The 25,903-nt window shown below is 38.6% G+C and overlaps 1 protein-coding gene across 2 annotated transcripts in view; it reads right to left on the reverse strand.

Annotated features, from left to right (window-relative positions):
* Positions 1-25,903, reverse strand: part of ulk4 (unc-51 like kinase 4) — a 93,815-nt gene that overhangs the window by 5,124 nt on the left and 62,788 nt on the right. Inside the window, exons 31-37 of one of the 2 annotated variants that reach the window (XM_037980116.1) lie at positions 25,609-25,657; positions 23,810-23,909; positions 15,602-15,768; positions 14,187-14,288; positions 8,244-8,438; positions 2,402-2,490; positions 776-1,154 (exon numbers count right to left, since the gene is read on the reverse strand). In XM_037980116.1, coding sequence (XP_037836044.1) covers positions 1,115-1,154; positions 2,402-2,490; positions 8,244-8,438; positions 14,187-14,288; positions 15,602-15,768; positions 23,810-23,909; positions 25,609-25,657 — 742 coding nt within the window. In that variant the 3' untranslated portion in view covers positions 776-1,114. Of the gene's footprint in view, positions 1-775; positions 1,155-2,401; positions 2,491-8,243; positions 8,439-14,186; positions 14,289-15,601; positions 15,769-23,809; positions 23,910-25,608; positions 25,658-25,903 lie in introns of those variants that run through there. The other variant, XM_017409849.3, reaches the window with a different exon arrangement.

Raw genomic sequence — 25,903 nt, forward strand, 5'->3', positions numbered from 1 at the left:
GGGCTAGGTCACTTCAAAGGTGAAAGACGATTTGCGCTTTCATCTGTCGGAGAAAGAGGAAAAAATAAAAAAAAACCGAGGGGATGAGTGGAGGGAAGAGGAGAAGTGGGAGACGGGGAGTCAGAGAAAATTGGCAAAAAGGGAGGAAAATGGAAAGAGTGTGGGGGAGAAGCTGAGGGTGAAAAAGGAGGTGACTGAGGAGCAAGAAGAGCTTCTATAGCAGACCAACAATACACCCTTCTTATTGATCTGGCTGTCTCCGTGTGAGTGTGTGTGTGTGAGATTGAGAGACAATTTGTGTACAGGGGAGAGTGGCAGCAACTAATTGTGTGCATTCTTCGTGTGCGTGTGTGTGTGTATGCTCAGTGTGAGTGTGTGTTCGAGTGCGAGGGGTCGCTGGTCTCATACATCAAAGGATCAAAGGAAGAACGGGCGCTACAGTGAGAAAACCCTCAGTTCAAAGGGGGAACAAATGTTCAGCCCACATACTCATAAAAAAAACAGATGCAGAGATACAGGTGGGAGCACACACACACACACACACACACCGCACGTCACGGATACAAAAACACACATTTGCTGCAACATGATTTCTTTTTTAGAACCACAGGTAATATTCCACATATTACTACTAGACAATTGTTGAAACAAATAACTTTCTGAGATGAATGTTTTATATATTATATATATAAAAAGCAGTTCAGTTATTAAAAATGCACGGTGTATTTGTCAGCTTGAAAGCGGACACCCTGTCAGAAACGTGCATCGTCCTAATTAACAAGAATATAAAAAGAGAATGGTTCGGATGTGCTTGATGCACAGACGTGTTCAGACAAGTGTGAAAAGAGTAAAATGACACAAAAGGTCAGAGTAAGTCTGAATGGTTTGTTACTGGTGGCTTTAAAATTCTTAACATTGACATAAAAACAAGTACTTTCCAAGGACAGATTCTTCTATGTGTGAACAGACAAAAAGCAGCTTAACACCTGAAAATAGCCAATTGTTGTGTTGCAGCTTTTTATTTTAAAAGTCCTCTTGAAACTGCCACCTTTTTTGTGATGGAGATGGGTTTCAGTGCAGTGTTTTGTGGGGATTCCTCTTTGTTAAGTCTTCCTCAGCAGGTGGTCAGCTGGAGCCGATTGTGAAGCAGAAAGCTGAAAAAAAAACCCCTAATAAACCCAGCCATGCAGTGAAAGGGTAAGACTCAAAGATTGTTCTAGAAAACCTTAATATGACTTAGCGACTCAGTGGGGAGAGGTTTACAAGTGAGAGTAGACAGGAGTGGAAGATGGACAGCTTGACTGACAGGAGTTACAGCCATGCATTTCCTCAGCAGGATGTGGGATTCACACTCAGAGACAGGAAGGATAGGCTCACACGTCAGGAAGGAACTAAAGTAGAGCTACTGTGGTAAAAGGAGCCAACTAAGATGGCTCAAGCATTTGACCACAGTGCCATCTAATTGCAGCCTGTCAACTATTTCAGCTACAGGCTAACTGGAAAACAATAAAGCAGACTGACATGAGGTTTAGATCATATATTCCTAAAAATTCCCTGGTATCTCCCACAAGCAACTGTAGCAAAAACAACAACAAATATCTGAGTTATTTTGCTCATATTTCTGGCTCCATCATCTGGCCTAATCAGATGATATAGCCTCCATAAATTGAACTGAACTGAGATCTAGAGAATCTGAATCAAGTCAACACCTCAAATGTGTTGTTTTATTCTTCAGATCAGTCTCGAACCCTTTTCCAGAGTGTCCGTGGACAGCCACCAGGGGATACAAGGGGTGTACTTGGTCAGCGAAGGCGTTTAGAGAGGTGATACGCATCAAAGTAACATCTTCATGAAAGGCAGGAGCTCGAGGTTTCCCTGCAGAGAATTTCTACAAACATCAGCCTGCCTCTGCTGGCTTGCCTTCTCGGTGCATCCTGGTGCCGTGTCCTCCCCAGGAAGGAGGTGCACACAGACCCGACCATCCACATGGTGTAAATAAAACCTTTAATTATCAGATGGATCCGCCTTCTTCCATTGCTTCAAGGTCCAGTGGTGATTCTAACAAAAAGGCACTGCTGTTCAATGATTTTCATAGAGCAGTTTGGGCAGGACCAGACCACTGCAGACCAAGAACATCCCACAAAAGCTACAGGTGTGACAGGCTGTCACCACAGTTTAGTTTTGTCAAAGCTGCTCAAACACTAACCCTATCCCCTACTGTATAATGTTAACAACACATGAACTTGAAAGACAAAACGTTCAAATGTGTCCTGTATACTGTAAGTGGTCATCGCATGGAAAAGATATTGAATTCATTCATGAGTGGTTTTAATGTTTTGGCTGTTTCCTAAACTCTACAAGTTACAGACACAAACAAATACGCAACAACAGAAAAACGCACCTGTTGGATGTGGCGATATCCTGCAGCAGACTCAGTAGCCCCGCCCCCTCAGGACATTCTAACCAATCAGACTGGTGTGTAGTTTGGATCTATAAGACAAAAAAAAAAATGAGTGGAAAAACTTCCTTTCATCTGACTGATGAGGAAACTCAAACTGAGCACTGCTGGATTTTATAGTCTGATAGAAAAACAAAATAAACATTAAAGATAACACACGAAGAATAATAAACTTAATTTCCCAACTATACATGACTGTTTGGTGTCTGTATGTCCAAACTCACATTATAAATCCAAACCAGAAGTCCACTGAGAAGTTTCATAAGGTTTATTAGAGGCCAGTTTAAAATAGCCACTCTGTGGGTCCCATTACCATGGAAAAACTGAGCAGTGATATTAAAACTCTTACTGCTGTTTATGTTGTTCCAATAAAGCAAGAACTGCAGTCCTCTCCAGGTGTGATCAATATTTCATTATTCTTTGCTGTAAATTACATCTGGAGACAGAAGTCTATCAGCAGCAGCAGCTGCTTGTTGTAGCAGTTTTTTGCAGATCAATGTCAACACATTTGACTTCAGAAACATACTGTCAGTAGTTGTAATGTTCGCTCAAAGTTTCCTCACAGACACTGTAAAATCATCCACTGATGAGTTATCACAACAAGCATCATTTCTGCAAATTTGTTAGACCAGCTGCCGACAGACATCCCACTCTTTTCTCCCTTTCATTTAAAAGCATTTTGATCAACAGAATAATACGCCAGAAACCCAGCTGAATGCACACACAGATTTTCACTTTACTACTTTTTTTTCTAATTCGTGCACTTTGTATTCAGAACTGCATTACTAAAAAAAAAAAAAAAATCTGTTTTATGTATCTGCTGCTGAACATGAACAACAGTCTGGGTGATGCTGCTGCCTTAAGAGCGGCTCCTAAATCATCGTACAACAAATATTTATTTATTTCTGCCTCTTTTCATACTTGTTTTTATTCCTGTCCTGTCTAGACTCTTCACACTTGGATGTCTCACCCATGCAGGTTGGTGGGTTTGAATCACCTTGTTTACAGACAAACATGTGTGTGTGTGTGTGTGTGTGTGTGTGTGTGTGTGTGTTGTGGATAATTCCAACTTAAAAAGATGCACTATTATAAAGTGATAAAATAAAGAACCAGGGTATTGAAATCAAACATGTTGATCATTAAAACCATGTTAGTACAGATCTTTATTATTCTGTGTGTGTGTGTGTGTGTGTTTGCATGTGCTTGAGTGGATTTGTGCCAGTGTGTTGATCGTGTTTTCTCTGATCTCCGGTGACATCATCACGTCTGTCTCTGTGGCGACACAGCAAGGTTGTTGCTAAGAAACGAGGTTAGGAGGAGACAAAGATGCTTCCCTCACTTGCTTATTTTTCGACACAAGTGCACACACACACACTTTTGCCTTTACCACCAGGTTTGGAGGACCTTCAAGCGTGCCTGCCAACCAGATGCAGACACATGCCTACTTATCATCCCCACACACACACACACACACACATCCTCGCTCTCCATCTCGTCTTCGCCCCTTCTTCCTCATCCTCCCCGCTCTACATCTCAACAAGACGAGAAAGTGAGTCAATAATTCTGAACTTGGAGTCATGTGAGACGCACACAGACAGACTGCAGGAGACAGACAGACATGTATCCTCTCAGACGTACAGCACAGGGTTGTCATATTAGACACCAGGTTCAAACGAGTGACAATGTACCTGACAGCAGAGAAACGGGGGCTTCGCCAGAATAACGCGAACACAATGCATGAAGAACAGAGCATTGAGTCGTGTGTGTCTCAGAGAGAGACGGGGACCAAGTGAGAGATGATTTTTTGGATGTTTGTTTCACGAATAATGGCACAGAAATAAGGTAATTTAATTTTTGCCACTACAAAGCAGAAGCACTAAGTTTGGTTAATTCTCCTGATCCTTTCGCCTCGCTGTCCACAAAAGCAGCCTGAGGAGCTCATTTGAGTTGAACGTAATCAGGGATCTGAACAACAACCAATTAGTTTTGACAGTGAGAAATGTAACAAAACTACCAAATAGATTTTATTTACTCCTATTAAAACTTTTTGAAGCAACTTCACACACCAAGAAGAAACACAGCAGATATACCCCCCCCGTAAAATGACAGGTTTTTGTGATGTAAAAAAATAAATAAATAAAACTATGATGAATCACTTCCAAACTTTTTATACTTTTACTTTGACATACGTCATGTATAATTCAGATGGAAAATATATAAAGAAAGAAATCTGTTGCAAGAAAACAAAAAAACATTTATATTTATATATTTCTAGCAGACACCTTAAGGTTTTAGGCCAAAATAAACAGGTTTAGGAAATGTTCATTACATCCACCTTGACTCAAACCCCAATTCTAGCTGAAGAAAAGTAACCCCAGAGCATGATACTGCCACCACAATGCTTCATTGTGGGTGTTATTTGTTTTGTTTTTTGATGATTTAGTCTAGATCCTGCACAAAACAGACTTTTTGGAATTTTGGCTGGAAAGTTCAGATTTAGTTTCATCAAACCAGAACAGATTTTCCCACAGGCTTCTGGGAGGCTTGATGTATTTTTTTTAATATTTAGTCAGGTCTGGATGCTTTTCTTTGTAAGAAAAAGCTTCCCTACTCCATAGTGCAGATATACAGAGAACACAGGAGATGCAGCTCCTTCAGTGCTGCTGTAGGCCTCTTGGCAGCCTCCCTGACCGGTTTCTGTCTCGCTTTTTATACAGTTTTGGAGGGACATCCAGATCTCGGTAATGTCACTTTCTTGGTGACTGTCTTCACTGTGTTTCACTTGCTGGGGAAATTGTTTTCTTGCTCCTGACTGACTCCTTTTAACAGGAACCTTTTGATGCTTTGTAAACTTTCTGTGTATATTAGATTTTGCTGTAGGATAGAACTGAGTAAATATCAGGAAAATCCTGCTGGAACAGCTGAACTTTATTTCAGGTTGATCCGAGTCACTTTAATTGATGGCAGGTGTGTTCCCAAGATGAACAAAGGCTGTAAATGAATCAAAACGTGCTTCAACAAAGTTTTAGTTTCAGGGTGTGCACACTAATGCAAGCAGCTTATTGCATTTTTATTTTTTTCTCTTTTGTGTTGTACAGGGTATACAGTATATCACAGTAAAGGTGGAAAAAGTTTTGAAATCAGTTATTATGGTTTCATTTTTTATATTACAAAACTGTCATTTTAACAGGGGAGTGTAGACAGTTTTATCCTATTTTTATCAGTGCTATTCCAGCTGTAATACTTGGTGATGTGAGTGAAACATCTTGATGAAATCCAATAAGAAAAAAAAAGTGTCTTTTAGAAGCTAGAAGCACTTTATGGGGAATTAAGGGGAGACTAAATAAATGTGCAGCATAACTGTTCATGTTCCCACTTTGGGTGCGTAAAAGGTTACGATAAATGTTCATAATGCGTTTTAACATTTGGAAGACTCAGTGTTGAGAATTTTTGGCCTTTAGAGAGGCCAAAGGAGGGAGAAGGATGATTAAATGAAAGCAAGAGGTTAGCAGAAGAGCCAAAATTAACAAGCATCTTGCTGCAGCTTGGAGATAAAGCCCTCATGTCCCAACTGAACACATTTTACTCACAATAATGCAGATCAATAAACATTATTCCTGTTGTACAACCTAATATTACAGATACAATTAATTCTGTGTTGCCAGAGGCAAACTAACAGGTTTAAAAACTGACAACCCTACTATAAATGAAATAAAACACGCTTCCTTCTCTAACGGCTTATCACACATCTCCCCCCCCCCCGATTTAATTAGCATTCTTCTTTGATTCTTTTCAATTTGTGACAAAAAAAGTTAAGTTGAATTTCACTAATTCAGAAATGATTCATTCTCCCCTCCTTTGCAGTTTCCAAGCTATTAGCGGGATCTTTGATTGAGATTAACAAAGCCCTGAAATCAATGAGAGATAATTAAAAAGCCTTTTTTTGAAGGGCAGATGCGTGTCTGAGTGTGTGGGTGTGTGTTTGAGAGAGAATGGGGTAGTGATTGTGTTTCTTTGAACGTATATTTGGGAAAACCGCACTCCACATTAACCTGTAGACATGGTGAACGGTAAACTCAGATGGTGCATCGGATCGAAACAGGTCAATTATCAGACATGATTGCTGCAGGTATTAAATGCTTAAACAGCTCCAGTGATTTCATATCAAGATCTATGCTATTTGAAAGTAAGCTCAGAGCTGCTCGCGTAGATGTCGTTTCAGTAGGAACAGGGACTAAAGTGACATTTTGATCTAAAGACATCAGTAACTAGAGTTTTACTTTTTTTAGTTGAACAGCTTGACTCCAGTGTTTGAGCATTAGTTGGGGAAACAGGTGAGCTGAAGAGAAAGGAAGATATTTTACAACCAAATAAATTAGCTCTGCTTCCACTGAGATGCTGCCCGGTGGATCATCCACTGGCTACAAGGACACAGCTGAAACACACCGCTGTGTGTTACTCAGGCTGGAGAGAAGGCTAAACACACACACACACTGAAGTAACACAGGGGTAATGAGGGAGTTTGCACAAGAGGACAAATTTGTCAGACAGATAAATGGGGAAAAAAAGAGAGAGTCTGCGACACGGAGAGCTTGTGAGTGGGTGGTTCAGGTGGCTCCAACTAATTAGTGAGAGGAATTACAAATACATCCCCGCTTGCAAATGTTCTTTCTTTCCCCTCTAACACACAGCTACAAAGTACAGCAGCTTCCAGGCACAGCCTTGGGTCAGTTCATCCAATCTGAAGGTGGCAGCTGACCTTGTGTCCCACGTGCAGAAAGTATTTCATGACCCTGCGGCCAAGCCAAAACATTAGGAATGCTTTTTGCATAATTCATAGGAGTGTACAAAAATATAAATGTTTTTTTTTATATTTCATGTTGACAACTTTTAAATGTCTTTACATTTATAAGTTGTCCTTATCAACTCCATTTCTTTTTTTGTTTTTTTAATTTAACCAAATGTTCAAATTTGTAACCAGCAAAGATTAACACCTGGATTAAAATCCTGTGACATCTATTTTAAAACATTAAGTTTCAACATTTCAACAACTTTAACTTTTTACAGTTAATGTCAGAAAAAAATATGACTGTGTGATTTGAAAAAAAGGGAGCTACACACATTTTAGAAATTATACAAACTGGACTTTGACATACAAATGTAGGTCTTACCTCCACATAAACAGTACTTCCAGCATTGGGCTTATACTTGTACAACAAAATCTTGTAATATTTCTTTCTTTTCCCAGAAAATCTAGACTTCAGAAGAAACTCAGAATATGTTATTTAGTACTTCAAGGCAGACTTGGTTGTCAAAGTATTTTTTTATAATGGCTGAATTTATGGATCTGCACAACAATTAGCCCTGTGTCTGTCAGGGTAAGAAACTGTCACTTCTTTGGTGTTTTCTCTGCATCGTCAGATGGTATTTGTTACACTGGAGGAGCAGTAACTTAAATTTGAACTCTTTACAGGGTTGCTTTCGTCTGTACTGAACATAATTTTGGACTTTTTCAAAAATAAATTTGGACAGAAACTTGACCAGGAACTGACAGGAAGATACAAACCAGCCTTTTTTTTCCTCGCTCTGTCAGTCTAACTCTGGTAAAACTCCACATTATTTTCAGAACAGCAGCCCAGCATGACTCTGTGAGTGTCTGCATGTGTGTCTCTTGTTATTATCTCCATATTTTCTTCTTGCAGCGGCCCAGAGATTCTACACTGACAGAGCAGAAAACGCAGCTCTGATGCTTCTGTGCGGATGCTTACGCGCGCACTTTACTTACCAGCCGTTTAATGATCCTAAGCGTTGTGCGCTGAATTCTGGGAGTCTCGATTTTCGTGTTCGTCCGCAGGATGTGTGAGAAGCTTTGTAGGCAGGAAGGTGACAAGCAGTCCTGACCCTCTCCACTGTACAGCTGCACCAGCAAAGACAAACACTGAAGAGATTCCTCCCACACCTCCTGGTTTTCAGTGGACAGCTGCAGAGATAATTCATTTATTTCAAAGATAAACAAAAATAGAACGAGGCTTAGAACAAAAATAACTAATTTTGACATCTAAAACAAAGTCAACTTTGTACAGGCCTGAGAAATTGCTAAACAAGCTAATGGTTAGTTTGATGCCAAAGTGTTTCACAGAGAGTCAGAGTGTCTCCCAATGTGATAAAACCATGCGTTGTGTGAACACAATGTCTATTTAAGTGTGTGATGCTGTATTTTATTATCACCAGAGAGAAAACTAGGGAAAACCTTTGGTGCTACTCGAAGGAAGAGATTCAGACCGTCTGAACCTTGTAAAACCGTATTATGATAGTCCAAATAAACCTCCCAGCAGTCAATCTTTAGGTCCTTTACTTAATAATGGTGCAATTAACTCTTCAACAACCTCAAACATATCTACTGACTCAAGCATAAACTGTATTTTTCATCTTTTAACCACTATACTAACAGTAAGACATTATTTGGCTGAGAACAAAGTGAAAAAAAAAGATATAGTATAAAAATTCACACTGTAGGATTTGGTGAATAGTTTTGAATGTTTTGAATTCTTTTAGATGTCAAAAAGTTTGGTGGCTCCATTTTCACTGGCTTTTATTTTAGTTACTTGTTCTTCAGATTGAGAGGAAGGACCACTGCTGATGCCTGAATTCACTCGATGTGCAGTACCTGGTTTTAGCTCTTGTACAAAAACAACATTGTGTTTTTAATATGGAGGTGGTCGCACAATAAATCTCCCACAAAACAATTATTTTTCATTCTGTAAACTTTGGGATGTAAAGCACTAGTTTTGAAATGCTCTGTAATCAAAAGTTGTTTTTTTTCCTGTATGTGAAACAGCAACAAAAGGGCTTTACGTACTTTTTGACATTTGTTAATGCAACAAAGTCTTACACTTATCACTGGATGAGATGTTACACTATACTTTTCCTGATATATCATAGGGCAGAAATGCAGCACATCTCTCATTTTCCTCAGTTGTGAAACACAAATACCACCAGCTACCAGAAGACGACAAACACTTCTTGCTAACTGCATGTCGTAAACAGAGCTGCTCTTTGAGAAACAGGAGCTTTTAGCCCCGAGAGTATTTACATAAATGTGGATGTTTTCTCTGCTCCAACTGCATACATCTTCATTTAAACGAGGTCAAACTGTGCCAGTTTGGTTGGCGGCAGCACAATTTGAAGCTCACGTCTCCCTTTGCAGGAACTTTGAGAATTACACAGATGTGCAAAATTCCCTGTAACCATTTGGTGAATTTGGGCCTTAATGTTTAGAATTTTAAATGAGACAAAATATGTTCTTTAAGATCATTTAATACATTTACTGACTTACACTGACATCATAAAACTGAATGAGTCTCTTCTTGCTAATGACAATTTGAAATTGCATCTACACAAGAAACTGAAACCATAGTGATTTATTTACGTAGCTAGAACAATCCACCCTTGACAATATAGTAAATGACAGAAGTTAAAACTATATTTTGTCAGCTTTTTCAAAACGTATACAGCACCAATTAAATGGGAAACTTCTTACATCAATAGGAGGCCTCTCCAAACATCCATGCTCTGACGCAGGTTTCCCAGTTTTAGTGATGTTGGATTGTTATTGACACATGCACTCAGTCACTTATCTTTCAAAGGGCAAAGGGGCTGTGCAGAGGTTGAGAGTGTGCTGGCTGCTCCATCAACCCTGTAATGTGTTCATTACGTCCCAGGAGACGTCCTCCTCCCTTGCTCCCACTCTCCTTTTTTCCTCCTCCGTCCAATATGCCATTGACTTTCCAGGACACCTCACAGCGTCCTCTGTTTCGCGTGGATTCTCTCATCTATTTTCGCTGCATTATTTTCACCGAAGTCTGCCATCCTTTTGAATAACCTCTAAAATTTGTTCACTTTTTCTTTTTTTTTTTTTTGTAAATACGCAGAACATCTCTAGAAGACATCATCAGCAACCTATTCACAATCGTAGAGTAATTTTCAAATTTAAAATCTTACTGCTGATAAAATTAATCTTCAGCTACCATCATCACTAACAGCTGCAGAGTTACATAATTGTAATTTTCCAGTCTATAAAACTCTGCAGATTGCATAAAGATTGTAGAAAGGCTGTCTCAGAAACAACCTTTTTTATTGTAGATGTTTTTGACTGAATATCAGATAAATTTACACACTCTGAATAAACAATCAAATAAAAATGCTAAAATTTAATAATATTTTCTTCTTCGGTTTTGTTTCATCTTGTTCCAAGTTCCAACCTCTTTTAAACTTCAGGAGTGGATCTGGTTCCTCAGCACAGACCAGAACCATTTTAGATACACCAATAATTTCAATGTCGATTGTCAAATCTCTTGTTTCTGGTGTGAAGTGTCTTTCCTGAAGTTTTGTGAAAATATTTCAACTTTGATCTAATCTGTCCACAGAACAAAGTTCTAGATGTTGGGAGGAACATTCAGGAGGACATTTGCAACCGTTTGATCCGCCTCACTGCTTTCTATGAACTTTGAGAGCAAAAAATACCTTCATGGTTTCCTTCTGGTGAAACTAATCTCAACTAGAAGCACTAGGAGAACTCAAACCTCTGCCAAGGTCATAGCAACATTAAATTTTGGTGGATCACCACCAAAATGTAATCACTTGTTTTTTCTGGTTACAACCCCAACATTTCATGAAACTTTAATCAAAATCTGTTCATTAGTTTTTAAGTAATCTTGTTAACAGACCAACAAACAAGCCAGCACTATGGAAAACATAACCCTACTTGGCAGCGGTAATGAGAAGGTTTTCACAGCTGAGAGACAAAGATTTGAGTTTTTGAGATGTTTGCAGGTGTTTAGATGTTACCCTATGAAAGGCAGCAGTAGTAAATTTGGAAATGATTCATTTTGTGGGCAGATGAACTCATTTTCATTTCACGTCTTTTTGTTTAGCTCATATTATTTCTTTTTAGGTTGTGAGAAGATTGTTGGAGACGCAGCAGGCGATCAGAACCGATCGATTTTAAGCTTGATCAACAACAAGCGGAACAGAATGCTTAAAAAAAATAAAAATAAAATAAAAATCCCCAACACCATAGCAAAGCTTTAACTCCTGCAAGCACAGGATGATGTGGGTGGTTTTTACTGTGTGAGGAAGATTGAAGTTTTTGATATGTGACAAAGTAAAGAATGAATCCAATAAGTCCAAAAGCGGTAAAAGGTTACTAAAAGAAAGCAGATTTTCTTCGAAGGTTGGACAGGTCTGCTGCTCCAGCTGGTTAAAGTCCAGCTGTTTAATGCTTTAAAACCAACTATTTGCAAGACAGGGCAAAATGTAAAATAAAGTGTTAAAATAATTATATTATCAAGCAATAATTTTCTATGTGTACAAGTAGAATAAATCATAGTTTGTGCCATTGATCAGTTAAGATACATGTCTGGTGCCCCAAGTTGTATTAATGACATATAAAGTAATAACATATAGAGGAAGAAAAATCTCCAGCCCCTGTTGTCTTAACAAAAACAAAGTGAGTCAAATTTAACAATAATTTGAAAGGAATTAAGAAAGAAATAAATGACATAAATAGAAAAAAACCCAACAAATTATGCAGTTGTCTTTTTAAAACCATAAAAGAAAGTTTAATCTGTGCACAAAAAAAGAACTAAATATTATCCCAGTAATTAGGACTGCAATAAGCCTATGTTTACTTGATACGTTAAAAAAAGAACAACAGAGTTCGGTCTGTGAAAATAAATTACCAAACACAAAAATAAAGGACAGGCAGGTATTTGGCAGGATTAATTTGCCTCTATTAGTGAGCACTAATGTCATTTCATCATAGTATTTTTGAGTTTTACTTATTTTACTTTTCATTGTGATAATCAAGTTGTTTGTTTTTTCCTTTAGCGGCTTACTAACAAGACAGTGGTGTAATCAGTGCATTTAATGTGTGTGAATATTTCACACTTCATTCTGTCAGCTGACAGGTTTTTAGCAACAACACACACATTGTGTTTTGTTTTTTTTCCCTGATATTTTCTGATAATTTGGGAGCACATTAAGGAACAGAGAAGCTTCTCTTTAAAAGCTGTCAGGAGTGTGTTTAGTGAGTGTTTGAGAGGCTGCGGCGATAACATTTTCACATTTTCTCAGCAGAAAGGACAAGATTGTAGCCACTCTTATCTTCCAATTTGTCAGATTGCATCAGGCTGTGTTAACACCGGCACAAACACAAACACTGCACTTTTCTAGGATTAATATTGCGCCTGCAGACTAATGACTTTAGTCAACCAAGATATTCATCTGGAGTTGTCATATAGCTTTTATAAACATCTATGGTCAAATGTTATGTTGAATCGTCAATATAAGGCTAAAAGGAAAATAAAGTTTCCAAAAAAACAAATATTCCAAACACAACAAATAGAAAACTTTGTAATCTTTGTGTATTATACAATACACCAATTATGTCTTAAGGCTTGGTAATAATAATAATAATAATAACTAGAAACATGAAATAAAATCATTTCAGAAGTTAAACCTTCTACTAGAAATAATTTCTCGGTAATTACAGTCATCATGTTTAATTATAATCGACCAGATCATAAAAATGTGAAAGTGAAGTGTGTGTCTCCCAGGTTTTAAAGGTAGAAGCACAGGCAGATCATACTAACTAAAACTAATGCTTCTGTTTACAGATTTATAATGGGAGTAGGTTTGACATTTCTAGTAAGAGAGAAAGTTGCATCTGCTTTTAAAACACCCACCTTAATGGATTTGTTCATTGTAACTGATATTTTTTTGCTTTTATGACTTCTTACTTATTAAACATTTAACTTGGACATTGTGGCCTCGCCTACACTACTCTAGGTATTTTTAATATATTTTTTCTGTTTATAAGAAAAGAACCCCGTCCACTCGAGAAAACAGAAATTCCTGCAAAGACTAAAACAGCATCTAGACTAACGAGAGATAATTCAAAGTATGTGTAGTGGTGGTAACGAGCACAGGAGTGGAAACATCAAAAAGATTGTAATTATTTTTCTTGTTTCAGGTTTGCATCAGTTCATTCATCCTTTCCACAGTCCAAGTGCTACGGTGAAACAAAAAGACAAATGCAATTTGTTTTTTTGTATTTAGGCACCATTGTTGTTGTGGTTTCCATTCATGAACAATATACAAAGTCATGTGCAAAACTTCAAGTTACACAGAGAGACCAGAAACAAGGTTTTAAAACTCTCCACCTTACAAAGTGCTTTTTAAACTTTTTGTTCCTCCTCACTAATAACTCTGCATGCAAACAAACGCAGCAGAAAATGTTCGGTTTTAAAAAATTTATGGAGAAGTGTGGAAGTAGCCTGTACTGCAGTAAAGACAAAAAATGTGGGGAATAAAAGCAGCTGAAACACAAATCTGGTTGGCTGAGATTCAGCTGCTGTGGGTATTTTAGTCATTGTGGTTTCAACTCGAACTACTCAATATCTTACATTGTGCAAACACTTTCAGATCGTTTTGTGGGATGAAGTTTTAAATGCTACATTTTCAGAAGTTCCACTGGAAGCAACAAAAAACAGCTGCAAAAAGAATAATGAGTTAGTTGTGACAGCGCTGATGTTGCTCTCACAAACTGACGCACATCCCTGCATAAATACACAGTTTAAGTTTGGACCTAAACAAAGTCAACACCACACATTCAGCGCACACACTCACACACACACACACACAGAGGATGTGTGAGTGTTGGTCTCACCATGTGAATGAGGTGAGTGCTGAGTTGGCTCAGGGGTCTGTTGGCTACGAGCAGTTTTTCTGCTGCCTCCGTCTCTGCTGCTGGACAAGATAGCCTCTGGCTCTATACACACACAGGCACACGCACACACACATGCACACACAAGTTAAATCATTTATAGAGATTTGACAGTCAATAATGATTTATCCAGAGACTTGTCAAGACTTATACTGACAGACTGACACAGAGACACTGTATTAGACGAGGATGGGAAATGGTTTTTCTGTGTGTGTGTGTGTGTGTGTGTTACAGCCACCCTTCCTTCACAAGATATTCACAACAACACAAGCTGGACCATTTTCTTTACACACTAATTATTATTTTGCATCTCATGAAGACTTTAGCCTTCTCGTGTTGTCTCGATTTTTGCCCTTTATCATTAGTGCCTCAGTAACACACTTATTTTAGCTCCGTTCAGTTCATGCCTACAGTTAAACTTCAGGCCAATTAGTAGTGGAATAAGGTGATTAATTCTGGCATACATTTTCTTTCTGTTCCAAAGTCACTCCTCTTCTTGCTCTCTGTTTTTTTTTTCCACTGTGTGCTGTAATATCTGACTTACTCTCTCTTGACCAACAGTTTGGGGAGAGCGATCAAGTCACGTCCCCTCTCCTTATCAGACCTTATTACCCAAACGAATTTGGTTTGGGCAGAAGTTTTCTTTTTAATGAGCTTTGCATTTCTGGTAGAATTGATTTCCGCTGCACATTCTCCTTGCTCCATCCTTCCCTCTCTCCTTTCTGTCCTCTCGATCACCCAGTCTTTTACCCTCTTTTCACTTTAGTCCCCCCACCCCCTGTCCAGGCATTAATATGTATGCGTTGGGCTGGGGTGCACAGTATGGGGAGATGGGGGCTGGTTTGTGTGTGTGTGTGTGTGTGTCTATATAGTGAGGCAAACTGAGGACAAAGCCAGCGGTGATAATGAGGCCGCAGGGACATAGCCAGACAGGCCCCTCAGTATGTGCCTCTTGGTGTGTGTGTGTGTATGTGTGTGTGTGTGTCCCAGGGACTCAGGACCTCATGCGTGTTCTCCTGAGTCCACAACTTCAATATTGCAGTTGCTTAAATCTGCTAGCTTTCATCAATGAACACACACACAGACACACACACATGTGCCTTCATGGAGAAGATACAAGGGCAACATTTGGAGGAAGTTAACTATGTGATGTTGTTGGTGAATCTGGTCTCACCATAGATTGAGTGGACAAATACCGGTGAAACAACATGAAAAATATACAATCATATACAGACAGAAGTAACGTGATGAAGCCAAACTACTAACTTATAGCTAACATATAATAATTACAGTAATATAAAAACCAATAGAGTATAAATGTTGTATATAATACTAAAATTATACCGGAGTGTTTGTACCTGCAGAGCAGCTCGGACAACAAACAACGTTTGCTTTAGGATGTTGTGAAGAAGCTCCAAAAGGGCCTGCAACACAAGATGGCTGACTTTCCTCCCAGCCTGCCTCTCTCCATCCAGGTAGAGCAGGGAAGATTCGGAGAAAGTATTCACCACCACTTCTACAAGCCCTGAGGGGAGGACAAAAAAGTTTCCGTGTGGGTTTTAGATCTGCTGTGCAATTTTGCAGAAGATTTTCTCAACTCAGTGTTTATGTTGCTACACATCAGTTGTATATCCCATAATTTAACTTGATAAACTGCACACTCACCGTTATGGATGGAAAATGATCTTTTTGGACTGCATTAATAATCATTAAAGTATACGGATGTGAAAAGTTATGGCCACCGTTTTGAACAGCAAAAGTTTTTTTGTCCCAACTGGCACCTGACAGAAACACGCTGCCAACAAGGCTACTAAATGCTAGCGGTAACACATCAAGTTGTTACCAAACCACCGCTGTGTTTTTTCCAGGCAGGGGGGCTGTTTTTAGGACAACACTTGCCTGAAAAGATTGAAGGGATCCAGCATCTGTTTCTGCCATTACAGTTTCATTTGGAAAGGATTTTATAGTGAAAACTATGGCTACACCTTTAAAGCCAAAACACATGAGCCATCCGTTGGACTGGTGAAAATGAAGAACCACAAATATCTCTAATTAGGAGAATTATAAAAGACATATATATAACTTCTGTTAAATCAGATGGGGTGTTTTCATGGATGAACCTGTGGTGAAAATGTTCACAACAAGACTTTTTCCCAACAAGTCACAGATTCTAATACTGAAAGTTGTTGCTGAGTTGACAGTTTTGAACTTTAATAATTTTCACTGTATGAATAAAAGGCAATTTAAACACTTTTTATCATGAGCATGTATGGACAACTATCGTTCTGCGGACGTTCTGTTTGTTCTGAGTGTGAGTTTGGTGGAATATTGCAGAAGTGGAGAAGAAATATTTGAATAATAATCAAATTATTAGCTAATTCAATTATTTTGTCTTAAAACTGCCCAACCATACTCATAAAAATGCAAAGCTATGTTTTTTTCTTGATTGTTTAAGATGGCAAAAAAAAAAGAATGAATCTTGGGTCAGTCAAATTTTATTTCTGAATGATAAATTGGCTTTGGAAAAGTCTAAAAGTCAATTGATTTTGTAAATACTAACAGTATACCCAGCAGGTCTCAGTAAATCTCTAAGTGCCAACTCGGAATTTCTGCTTCAGTGGATCAATGGCACTTGTGCAAAATGAGAAACACACTCGTTTTTGGTCAATCAGCATTTCCTCAGCTCCAACTTGCCCACAAGAAAAGGCAGCTTATCGTGACATTCAACTCAACAGAACAGCTGTGCAGGTTTATGTTCTCACATGAAACTTGATGTGTCACAACACCGAGGTCCAAACAATGACTGCACAAGCAGCAGCAACAATTAACCTAATTATTTTCTTTTCTAAAACCACTATTTTCCTTCTTTGTTTAATCCCTTTCACCCCACTCCATCTCACTACAGCAAGCTGTGATGTACAACATAATACTCTAACCTTAAGCACTTACGCCAAGTGCAGGCTTATGTTTCATTGCTCATTAATTTTAATGAGACAGAACATATTTTGCTGTTTGAGGTATGTTTAGCTTGCTGTTTTGAGGATTCCGACGTGAAGCCGGACTACACACATCTGGAAATGTCAATACTTGATACAGTCTGTCAGTACTACGCTGACAAGACACATGGATCTCAGTGCATGGAGTTAGACAACCAAAAAGTCCAAAATAGTGTTTTATTTTCAACTCAAATAGATTGTGTAACTAATGCATTAAACCAGTCTCCTCACTCGGGGGAGGATCTTGATTCCAAGAATGTTTGTTTGGAGAGCAGATTTGTTTTTATGCTACTGAGCTTCTCTGTTTTCAGTGGGATGTAATGTTGCTCTCTCAAACTGCCCCACATTTAGCCAGGCTGTTCACAATCATCACCTTTGGATGAAACTGATGAGAAGAGCTGATGGCTTTGAGCAGCCTTTTCTTATTCCAGCTATTCATCAACCTGTCATTGTTGAATGTGGCTGCAAAACTATTATAAACCAAAACTGCTTTTTCTGCTGAATTAAGTGCCAGAAACCAGAATTAAAATGTTATTCTGACCACTTTATACACGTTCTCAGTCATTTGTTAACATGAGCATTTCTTTAGTTACACAGCAGTATAATTTGGTAAATATTACACTGCTGAATTAGTTAAAACAAGATAGCAGCAAAAAGCGAAGACTCAACTTTTAATACAACATAAGGCCTTGTTGTTCAGATATGCTTAAAGGGAAATTGAAGTCTACTAAACATTGTTTTCAAATGAACTGAGGACTTTGATATTTAAATGTCTGCAAATTTTGAGAGCACACCACCTGTTGACAGTAAAATGTTTTATAACTCAAAGAGCACAGGCACAAATGTTTTATCCCCATTACCAGCAACGGGAAAAAAATACTGACTCAGATAAAATAAAAGCATTAGAGGAAAAACAAATAGCCAAAAATTCACATCATCACATGCGAAGCATAGTGTGTGCTCAATTCCAAAAGGATGCATTGTTTTTACTGCCATCAGTCCTCCTAATCTGCCTGCAGGTAGCATAAAAAGCTTCACCCCCTCCCAGCTCGCTGATTCCCCTGAGTGATTTGAAAGTCACAGGGCTTGTTTAGGCTTTCCAGCTGCAGGCTGCAATTTAATTTAAAAAAAAAAAAATCTTTCATTAACAAAAAGGTTCAACTGGATGCTTTTATCGTCATATTCTAAATTGCCTCTCACAGAGAAGGGTGAAAACTATCAAGAATATAAAAACAGAAACATGCTAAAATGTGCTAAGCAAAAATGTTCAAAAGCTTTTATGAATAATGATCTGAAGAGAAACATTTCCAACTAAGAGAATGACAACCAAATAAAAGCAAAAACAACAAAAAGTGGTTGAATGCAAGATAAACATCTTTACATACTATAAGACAAAACCTCTGGCTGAGAGTTAAAAGGATGCCCTCATAACAAATGTATCTGTGACAGAACAAATACTACACAGTGTAAGTTTCTGCTGCCACTCAGCTTTGCTTTGACCTGCAAGCCTCTGCCTGGCATTCAGAGCGTTGTTTGTCAAAAATTACCATTTTACTACATAAAGCCTAAACTGCTGTGCTGTCCTCGCAGAAGCCCATATTTCAGCTATGGGAATCTGTGCTTTAAGGAGCATTGCTCTAATTAAGAGATAAATCTATGCTTTAAAGCGGGAATGATTTTACAATTATTTATGGACAGACAAAAATGTTTTTTTTGTCTTTTACATATGAAAATATTCACATCATTCATTTTAGGGACCAGTGAATAATTCATGCATTAAAATCACTGTTGTAATTTTGGCATTTTGACATTAAGGTTAAAAATAGTCTTTCTCGAATGCTTCAGCAGACGTATCTATTTATAAACCGCAGTAAAATGGGTTCTGGTGGGAATCAACAGAATAAGGACTCAGAGATCTATTTTAAACAGAGAAGTAATGTTAGATAGGAAAACAAAACAAAAAAAACTCTTCCAAACCAATTGTGAGTATTTGATGGAACCTCTATAGTTTTTGGAAGTTGTAACATTATTTTAGTACTGTGTTTTTCTTCATCAGCATCTGTAAACTATGTAGTTTTTACCCATGATGAAGTAGTGTTTGTTGTGATTAACTCGTGTACTTGTTGAATATTTAACTGAAAATGGTTTTCAGTAAAGATTTGACTCCACAGACCAGTTAGTTGCACAATGGCAGTGCAGCAATGAGCATCAACTAGTGGTCCCTGTGCCTTATTTGGCCCACAAGCTCATTCCATTCGGCCTGCAAAGTTATGAATAAATAATAAAATATGCACAATCCAATACAGGAATCAGGTGTGCCAAGCTCAGAAAGGGTTAATGACAGCTGTAGCTGTGAGCACCTGCTCATGGAACATGATCAGGCCCAATTCAGGCACTAAAACACATCAGTGAGAAGACATGCAGCTGAGCCCTTAACAGCATCACTGTCCCTTCCTCTCCAGTAAGCATTAAATGCAGTTTCAACCTTGAGTCTAGTCATAGTCCTCCTTTAGTCCTAAAAGTCTCCAGCTCATGTTTCACATCATTTAGTCTGAGCAGTTAGTAAACAGTCTTATACTGTCGGAGAGTCAACATATGAATGTTTCTCTCATTAGGTTCGGCTGCTGGCAACTAGTTGGCAAAAAGCATTCATTCACAAGAGCGTCTCCAGAGTGTCCTGTGACAGGGTTCTCGATTGTTTGAGTCACAGAGGCTCGCAGTCTTGTCGCTTGAATTTTAAACATGTTCAAAAATTGTGCGCTACAAGTTTTTGCTCAAAATGGTCACAGTCTCACTGCGGGCATCTTCTACCTCTCTCAAGAGATGTATTATGACACCTGAACAGGAGATCTCCTCTGACAGAAAACATGTCCAACCATGCTGATGATAAATACTAATTATTAAAAAAATGGTTCAAATATGCCTTTTTCTTTTTTTTAAAGCAGATCAAGTCACAAATGTAGAGGCGGTTGTCAAGGTGAGAACAAAGCGAGCCGATGTGGGCAATGAAATAACGTGCAGGACCTTGATTATTACTACCCTCCATGTTTTTTAGTGCGCTGTAATTACTGTAACATTTAACAAGATATGACTCACTGTTCACATTGGAATCTGTCAAAAAAAAAACAGCGTTTTATTACAAATATTTATACATTAAAACCAGTGAAAGCAATGCAAATTCGTAAAGCAAACTCCATTGCATTTTACACTTGGTGTCAAAAGTGTTTTATTGATTTCCGCTACAAAAAACGGTCAATTCAATCATCTCTGGGGGCTTGCTAATATAAAAACATTAATATGGAAGACACAGCTTGTTGGTATATATTATACTAAGGGGCATTATTATTGATCTGACACATATGTGGAGGAACCACGAGAATGAAAATAAAAACAGGTTTTAGTGGGCTTCAAGCCCTCAGGTGGCACTGAATTAAAAACGGGTCTGATTCTGTTCTGGACATCACTGCATGGACTCAGGAAGACTTCCTCAGATCACTGTCTGTAAACACAGTTCACCCTGACATCCACTGATGCTGCTTAAAGCTCTATCAGGCAAAGTAGAAGCCAGATGTGAGACTAATCACCAACCAGAAACTCTGCTGTCTTCTCTGAACCAAAGAAATGGACTGAGACAAAGCGAGAAACTGTTCTGTGGTCGCACAAATCAAAATTTGAAATTCTTTTTCAAGGATGACGTGCCTTTCGTAGTAAAGAAGAGAGGGGCTGACCGGCCTGCTATCAGCACTCAGCTTAAAAGCCTGCCTCTCTGATGGTATGGAGGTACATTAGTGTCTCTGGCACGGATTGCTTATATATCTGGAAAGGAACCATTAATGCAGAAAAGTATACACAGGTTTTAGAACATATTCTCCCACCAAGAAGACATTTTCAGAGAAGCCCTTGCATTTTTCAGGAAGAAAATAATATTAAATCACACCCTGTATCCATTACAACAGCATGTTTGTGTCGTGAAGAGTCCGGGTGCTGAACTGGTCTGCCTCCAGTCCAGATCTTCCACCAATTACAAACTTTTAGTTCATCATGACTCAAAGAAATCTGGCAAAGATAACCTAGGACTGTCGAACAGCTAGAATCTTACGGACAAGATTCTCCCCCAAAAACTCCAGCAGCTGCTCTCCTCAGTTCCCAGATGTTTACAGACTGTTGTTAAAAAAAAACTAATTTATTTTAAACATGATACAATTTCATAGTTTAAACATTTGACATGTTTACTCTGTTCTATTGTGAATACAATATGGATTTATGAGATCATTGCTTTCTGTTTTTATTTACATTTCACACAGTGTCCCAACTTTCTCAAATTGGGGTAGTAAATATAATTTTCACGAAAGCATTTAAGAAATACCATTGAGTTTTGTACAAAATGTCTAGAGATAATTGGTAATGCATTAAATCTAAAAAGGGATCCATTAGAGTTTTCTGGGTCTTTTTTTAGTTAATTAAAAGATAGCCTTGTTTTAGTAATCTCATCTGTTATCAGCATCTTTGCCCAAGACCAAACTCAAGGATAGCTCAGGGTTCAGCCACTTCTGAATTGTTGGGGTGAATTTAAGATGCTGTATACTCTGGATGTATCCATTTTCTTATTAAATCACTTAGTCTGCTTGCCAATGTGTCTGCATAGGTCTCATCTTCTCTCTCAGGGGAGAAGGCCCGAGTTCTTATCATAAAATCTGATTACAGCCTAGATGTTCTTCATCAGTCTGCTACATGCCCTCAAATTAAAAACCAAGCAATCTATGGTTGTATAAAATCAAGAGACATTTGTTTAGGAATAAATTTTAACTCTGGAATCAAGTTATCTTGCCCCTGCTGCTTCTCTCTGTCTGTCACTCATTTTAACTTCCAGTGTTCATTACTTATAATCTTTTTCCTCACACGTGTCTTCGTCCCAAATGGAGCCCATGTTTTCTGTGTATCCCATTCTGTCACCTTTCTGCTACCGCTTTTTACTTTTTTTTTAGCTTCCTTTGGTTCATCTTTTCTTTTCATTCTTTTTTGCCCTCTTTTTCTTGTTTTCTTCCTCGGTCCTATCTCTGTCTTCGTTCCCCAGGGGTATTATCTCAGTCAGAGGGAAATCTGCCCAATTATGAACCTCATCTCCTCTTTCCCTCGCATACAAACTGGGTTCTCCTGAATCCTCTGCTCCACACATTCACACATCTTCACTCTGCCTCACACACACAGAGGCATCCACACAAATACAGTCACACAAAACCCACCGCCCTGTTTTGCTCTTCTTCACTGTCTTTTTCATTGCCTAACACACACACACACACAAGCTACCGTTTCCCTTCTCTCTCTGTCACACCTTAAAAAGCCAATTATGCACGCTTCCTCCCTTTTCCTTTTCTCTCCTTCTCCCTCCCATCACCACACTGATTTGGAGCGAACCACTTCAAAAACAAGGGAGAGGAGCAGGAGACACCAAAATAGAGGATGGGGGCAAGGGTAAAACAGAGCAGAGAGGAGGAAAAAAAGGAGATGATGGGGCAAAATGTGAGCTAATAAGATTTGAAATGCAGAGGGACAACAGAAGGCAAAAAAAGAGGAATATGTAAAGAAAAAAAACAAAATAAAGCAAAACAGAAAGAAAGGGGAGATAGCATTATTTGCCTGACCAGTATTAGTGCTGGGTTGACAGTTTCTTGTTGAGAGGAGAGCTGATTGGATGATAATGATGCTGACTAGTGAACTGCTGCTCTGCTGACCCACAGGAAATAGAGGAAGAGGAGGGGCGGATAGCAGATATGAGCTCACAGAGAAAAAGATGGAGAGAATGGCACTAAATGAGTGAAAGGTAGACAGACACATAGAAAAGATTACCACACTACTTGTGGAATTTGAGAAAACGAGAATTGTGTTTAATTGCCACTGAAGCATTAATAGTTACTCCGTAGAACTGTATGTCTCTGAAACACATAACATCGTCAGACAAACACACGCAAAACCAGCAGCCTTTTTAAAATATAATTGTTGGCATCTTTTGTGTCCTGCCTCTTATTTTCTAAAGTTTAATTTCACCTGCATCCATACGGTACATATCAAAGTTGTTATTCTTATAACTGCCAACACCCTCGGTACTAAAATGATTAAAAAATGACTTAATGTGTAAAAATGTTCTCACTACAAAATGACCCAGAATTAAAGTTTTTTAGGCTTTTTATAGAGCCACTGGAGTCACTTGCAATTAGCAGTAAAATCTACTAGAAAAAAGTTTCACTCCAGCTGAAGGACAAAGAATAGTGCTTCTGCTTTAAATTCACAACCGTGCTTCGTGCCTTAAATTAGCTTGTAGTTGTCTGGAGTTAGAATAAAAAAATAAAAATGTCAACAAGGAACATGACAGCTAAAGTGAGTAAATATAATGCTTGATCCCAAAACAGTTGGCGTAAGAATAAGAGTTCTTAGCACCTAAGTACTACATTCATGTATGACAGCACTTAAAGGGAAATAAAAAAAAAACACAAAATACATGATTTCTAAAGAATAAATGCTGCATTTTTAAATCTTTATCCATGATGTATGCAGGTTGTAGACATACTGTACCTTGCTGATGTGGCTGCTGCTGATCCAACCCTGTGTCTCCACTAAGATTACACAGCAAGACGACTGCAGTCTGGACCATTCCACTGGTGACCTTGTTGGTCTTGAGAAAGTACAAAACAGAGTCAGCTTCTACCATCATACCTCTATTCAACCAAAAGTTGAGTCTTTTTGAAGTTACACCTTTGAAACGCCAATATCTAATAACACTAAAAGTGAGAGGACTGACTGTTAGTGGTCATAATGTTATGGGTGGTTGTTTAAACCCACAGCATGGATTGTTTTCTTGACTGATATGTTCTATCTGAAAAACAATAATAGGTTACAAGTGGCGAACAAACTGACAATGGTGTGTGAACTTTGTAAAAGATCAAATTAATTATTTCAACAAGAAGTACTGGAGGATGGTGACCTTTGATAATCGATTTTAAAAAGAAACACTGGTCAAAGCTGTGGTCTTCACCTTCCTCTTTCTTCTCCCCTGCTTTTCTCCCCTCAATCTTTTAACTTCTTACTCCAACTAACCAAACCTGTCGACCGTCCTTTTACAGTTCTTCATATCTCCCTATTCCTCCTGTCCCAATTTCAGTATTTAATCCTGTGTAAGATATGCCAGCTCTGCCCCAAGGGTCTGCACACATCAGTGTGATCTGTGTATGTGCTGATAAGTCTGGCTGGTGCTCATCATGTACAGTTGCCTGAGGCTGAAGACAATGACATCAGTTCACACCTCGGACTAACTGCCTTTCCAAAACAAATCACAAAACCAACCCATTCTGATTTAAAAAAGACATAAAACACTCAAGTATAAGTAATAAAATGCATGAAGCTGACAATGAACATTGTGTAATAACAACCAGTAGTTGCCAACTCAACGCACTTAGCAGTCGTATTGTATCAGTGTTTTTAGCACAGTATATCTTATGCATGTTTTGCCAGGTAATGTCTGAATGCAAGCAATCCACTTTGAGCAGTCTGGTTCCTCCTGAAGTGCAGCAACCAAACGGTTAACAACCTCATTCTAGGCAGCATCCTGAGGTTCTTTAATGTCTGAAATCGAACTACTTCATCATCTAGACAAATACAATTAGGCGAGTTTCTCCATGACAAGTGTGATCACCAGTGACAGGTGTACTCTGTCTAGATCAGAGGATTTCATGCAGCATAAATCAATCCAAAGGTGAGCAACATAGACAGCACTAATGGACCCAGACATGAGTGGTTCAGACAGGAGTAAACACTCAGGAGACGAGTTAATCAGGCTGTTGGATAACAGTGTTTAAAAATTCTGCATGAGCCAGTCGTGGTTGTGAAGGCAGCCATGCAGAACACGGATTATTAAGGATGTGTGTGCATGTGTGTGTGTAAAGTGAAAATTGTTTCCTGCAGAACATGTTTTTTGGTTTGCTGGAACTACATTGTATTATGTTGGTGGTGCATTAGTGTTAGCGGTCAAGTAAAATAAATTGTTTACTGGGAATGCTGTTATTCCTTACTGATAGCAGGCGAGTGTTGCCCGTGTTAGAGAGTGAGGTCATGTGTTCGCCTCCATATTCCCACTCTATTAACCATTCCTGCTTTTTATTGCTGACCTGTCAGTCAATTACACCAGCCCGCTAATAGGTCAGCACCACTCAAACTGATTTACATAAGGGCTGGATGGAGTGAGGACTGAAACAGAATACAACTGAGCTGTTGGTAAACACAGCAGAAATGCCTTAAAAGAAAACAAATCCTGATATCTGCATTTTACAAGACTGTTGGATACTTGACTGATTGATATTACCAATTAGGTTTCTTACCATAATAAGCTGAAAAACTGTTGGTAGAATCCTGTTATGTTTGATCAACCTGAGAAAGAGAAGGAAAACACACACACAATGAGGAGGCTGCAGACAAATAAGTCAATAATTTATTTCATGTATTTTCTGCAATGTTCCTACATGCCTTCATCACACACTCGTGCAGACCCATGTTTCATCTTCATTTAGGGTGCACTTAAGTAACAGTGACTCCTGTCTAACAGTGGAAAAACTGAAGTGAAGTAACAGGCCTAGCAAGAGCCATGTTGTTGTTTGAAAAGTCCCTTAGCTGTAG

The sequence above is a fragment of the Kryptolebias marmoratus genome, linkage group LG16 (assembly GCF_001649575.2).
Source record: "Kryptolebias marmoratus isolate JLee-2015 linkage group LG16, ASM164957v2, whole genome shotgun sequence".
Classification (NCBI taxonomy): Eukaryota; Metazoa; Chordata; class Actinopteri; order Cyprinodontiformes; family Rivulidae; genus Kryptolebias; species Kryptolebias marmoratus.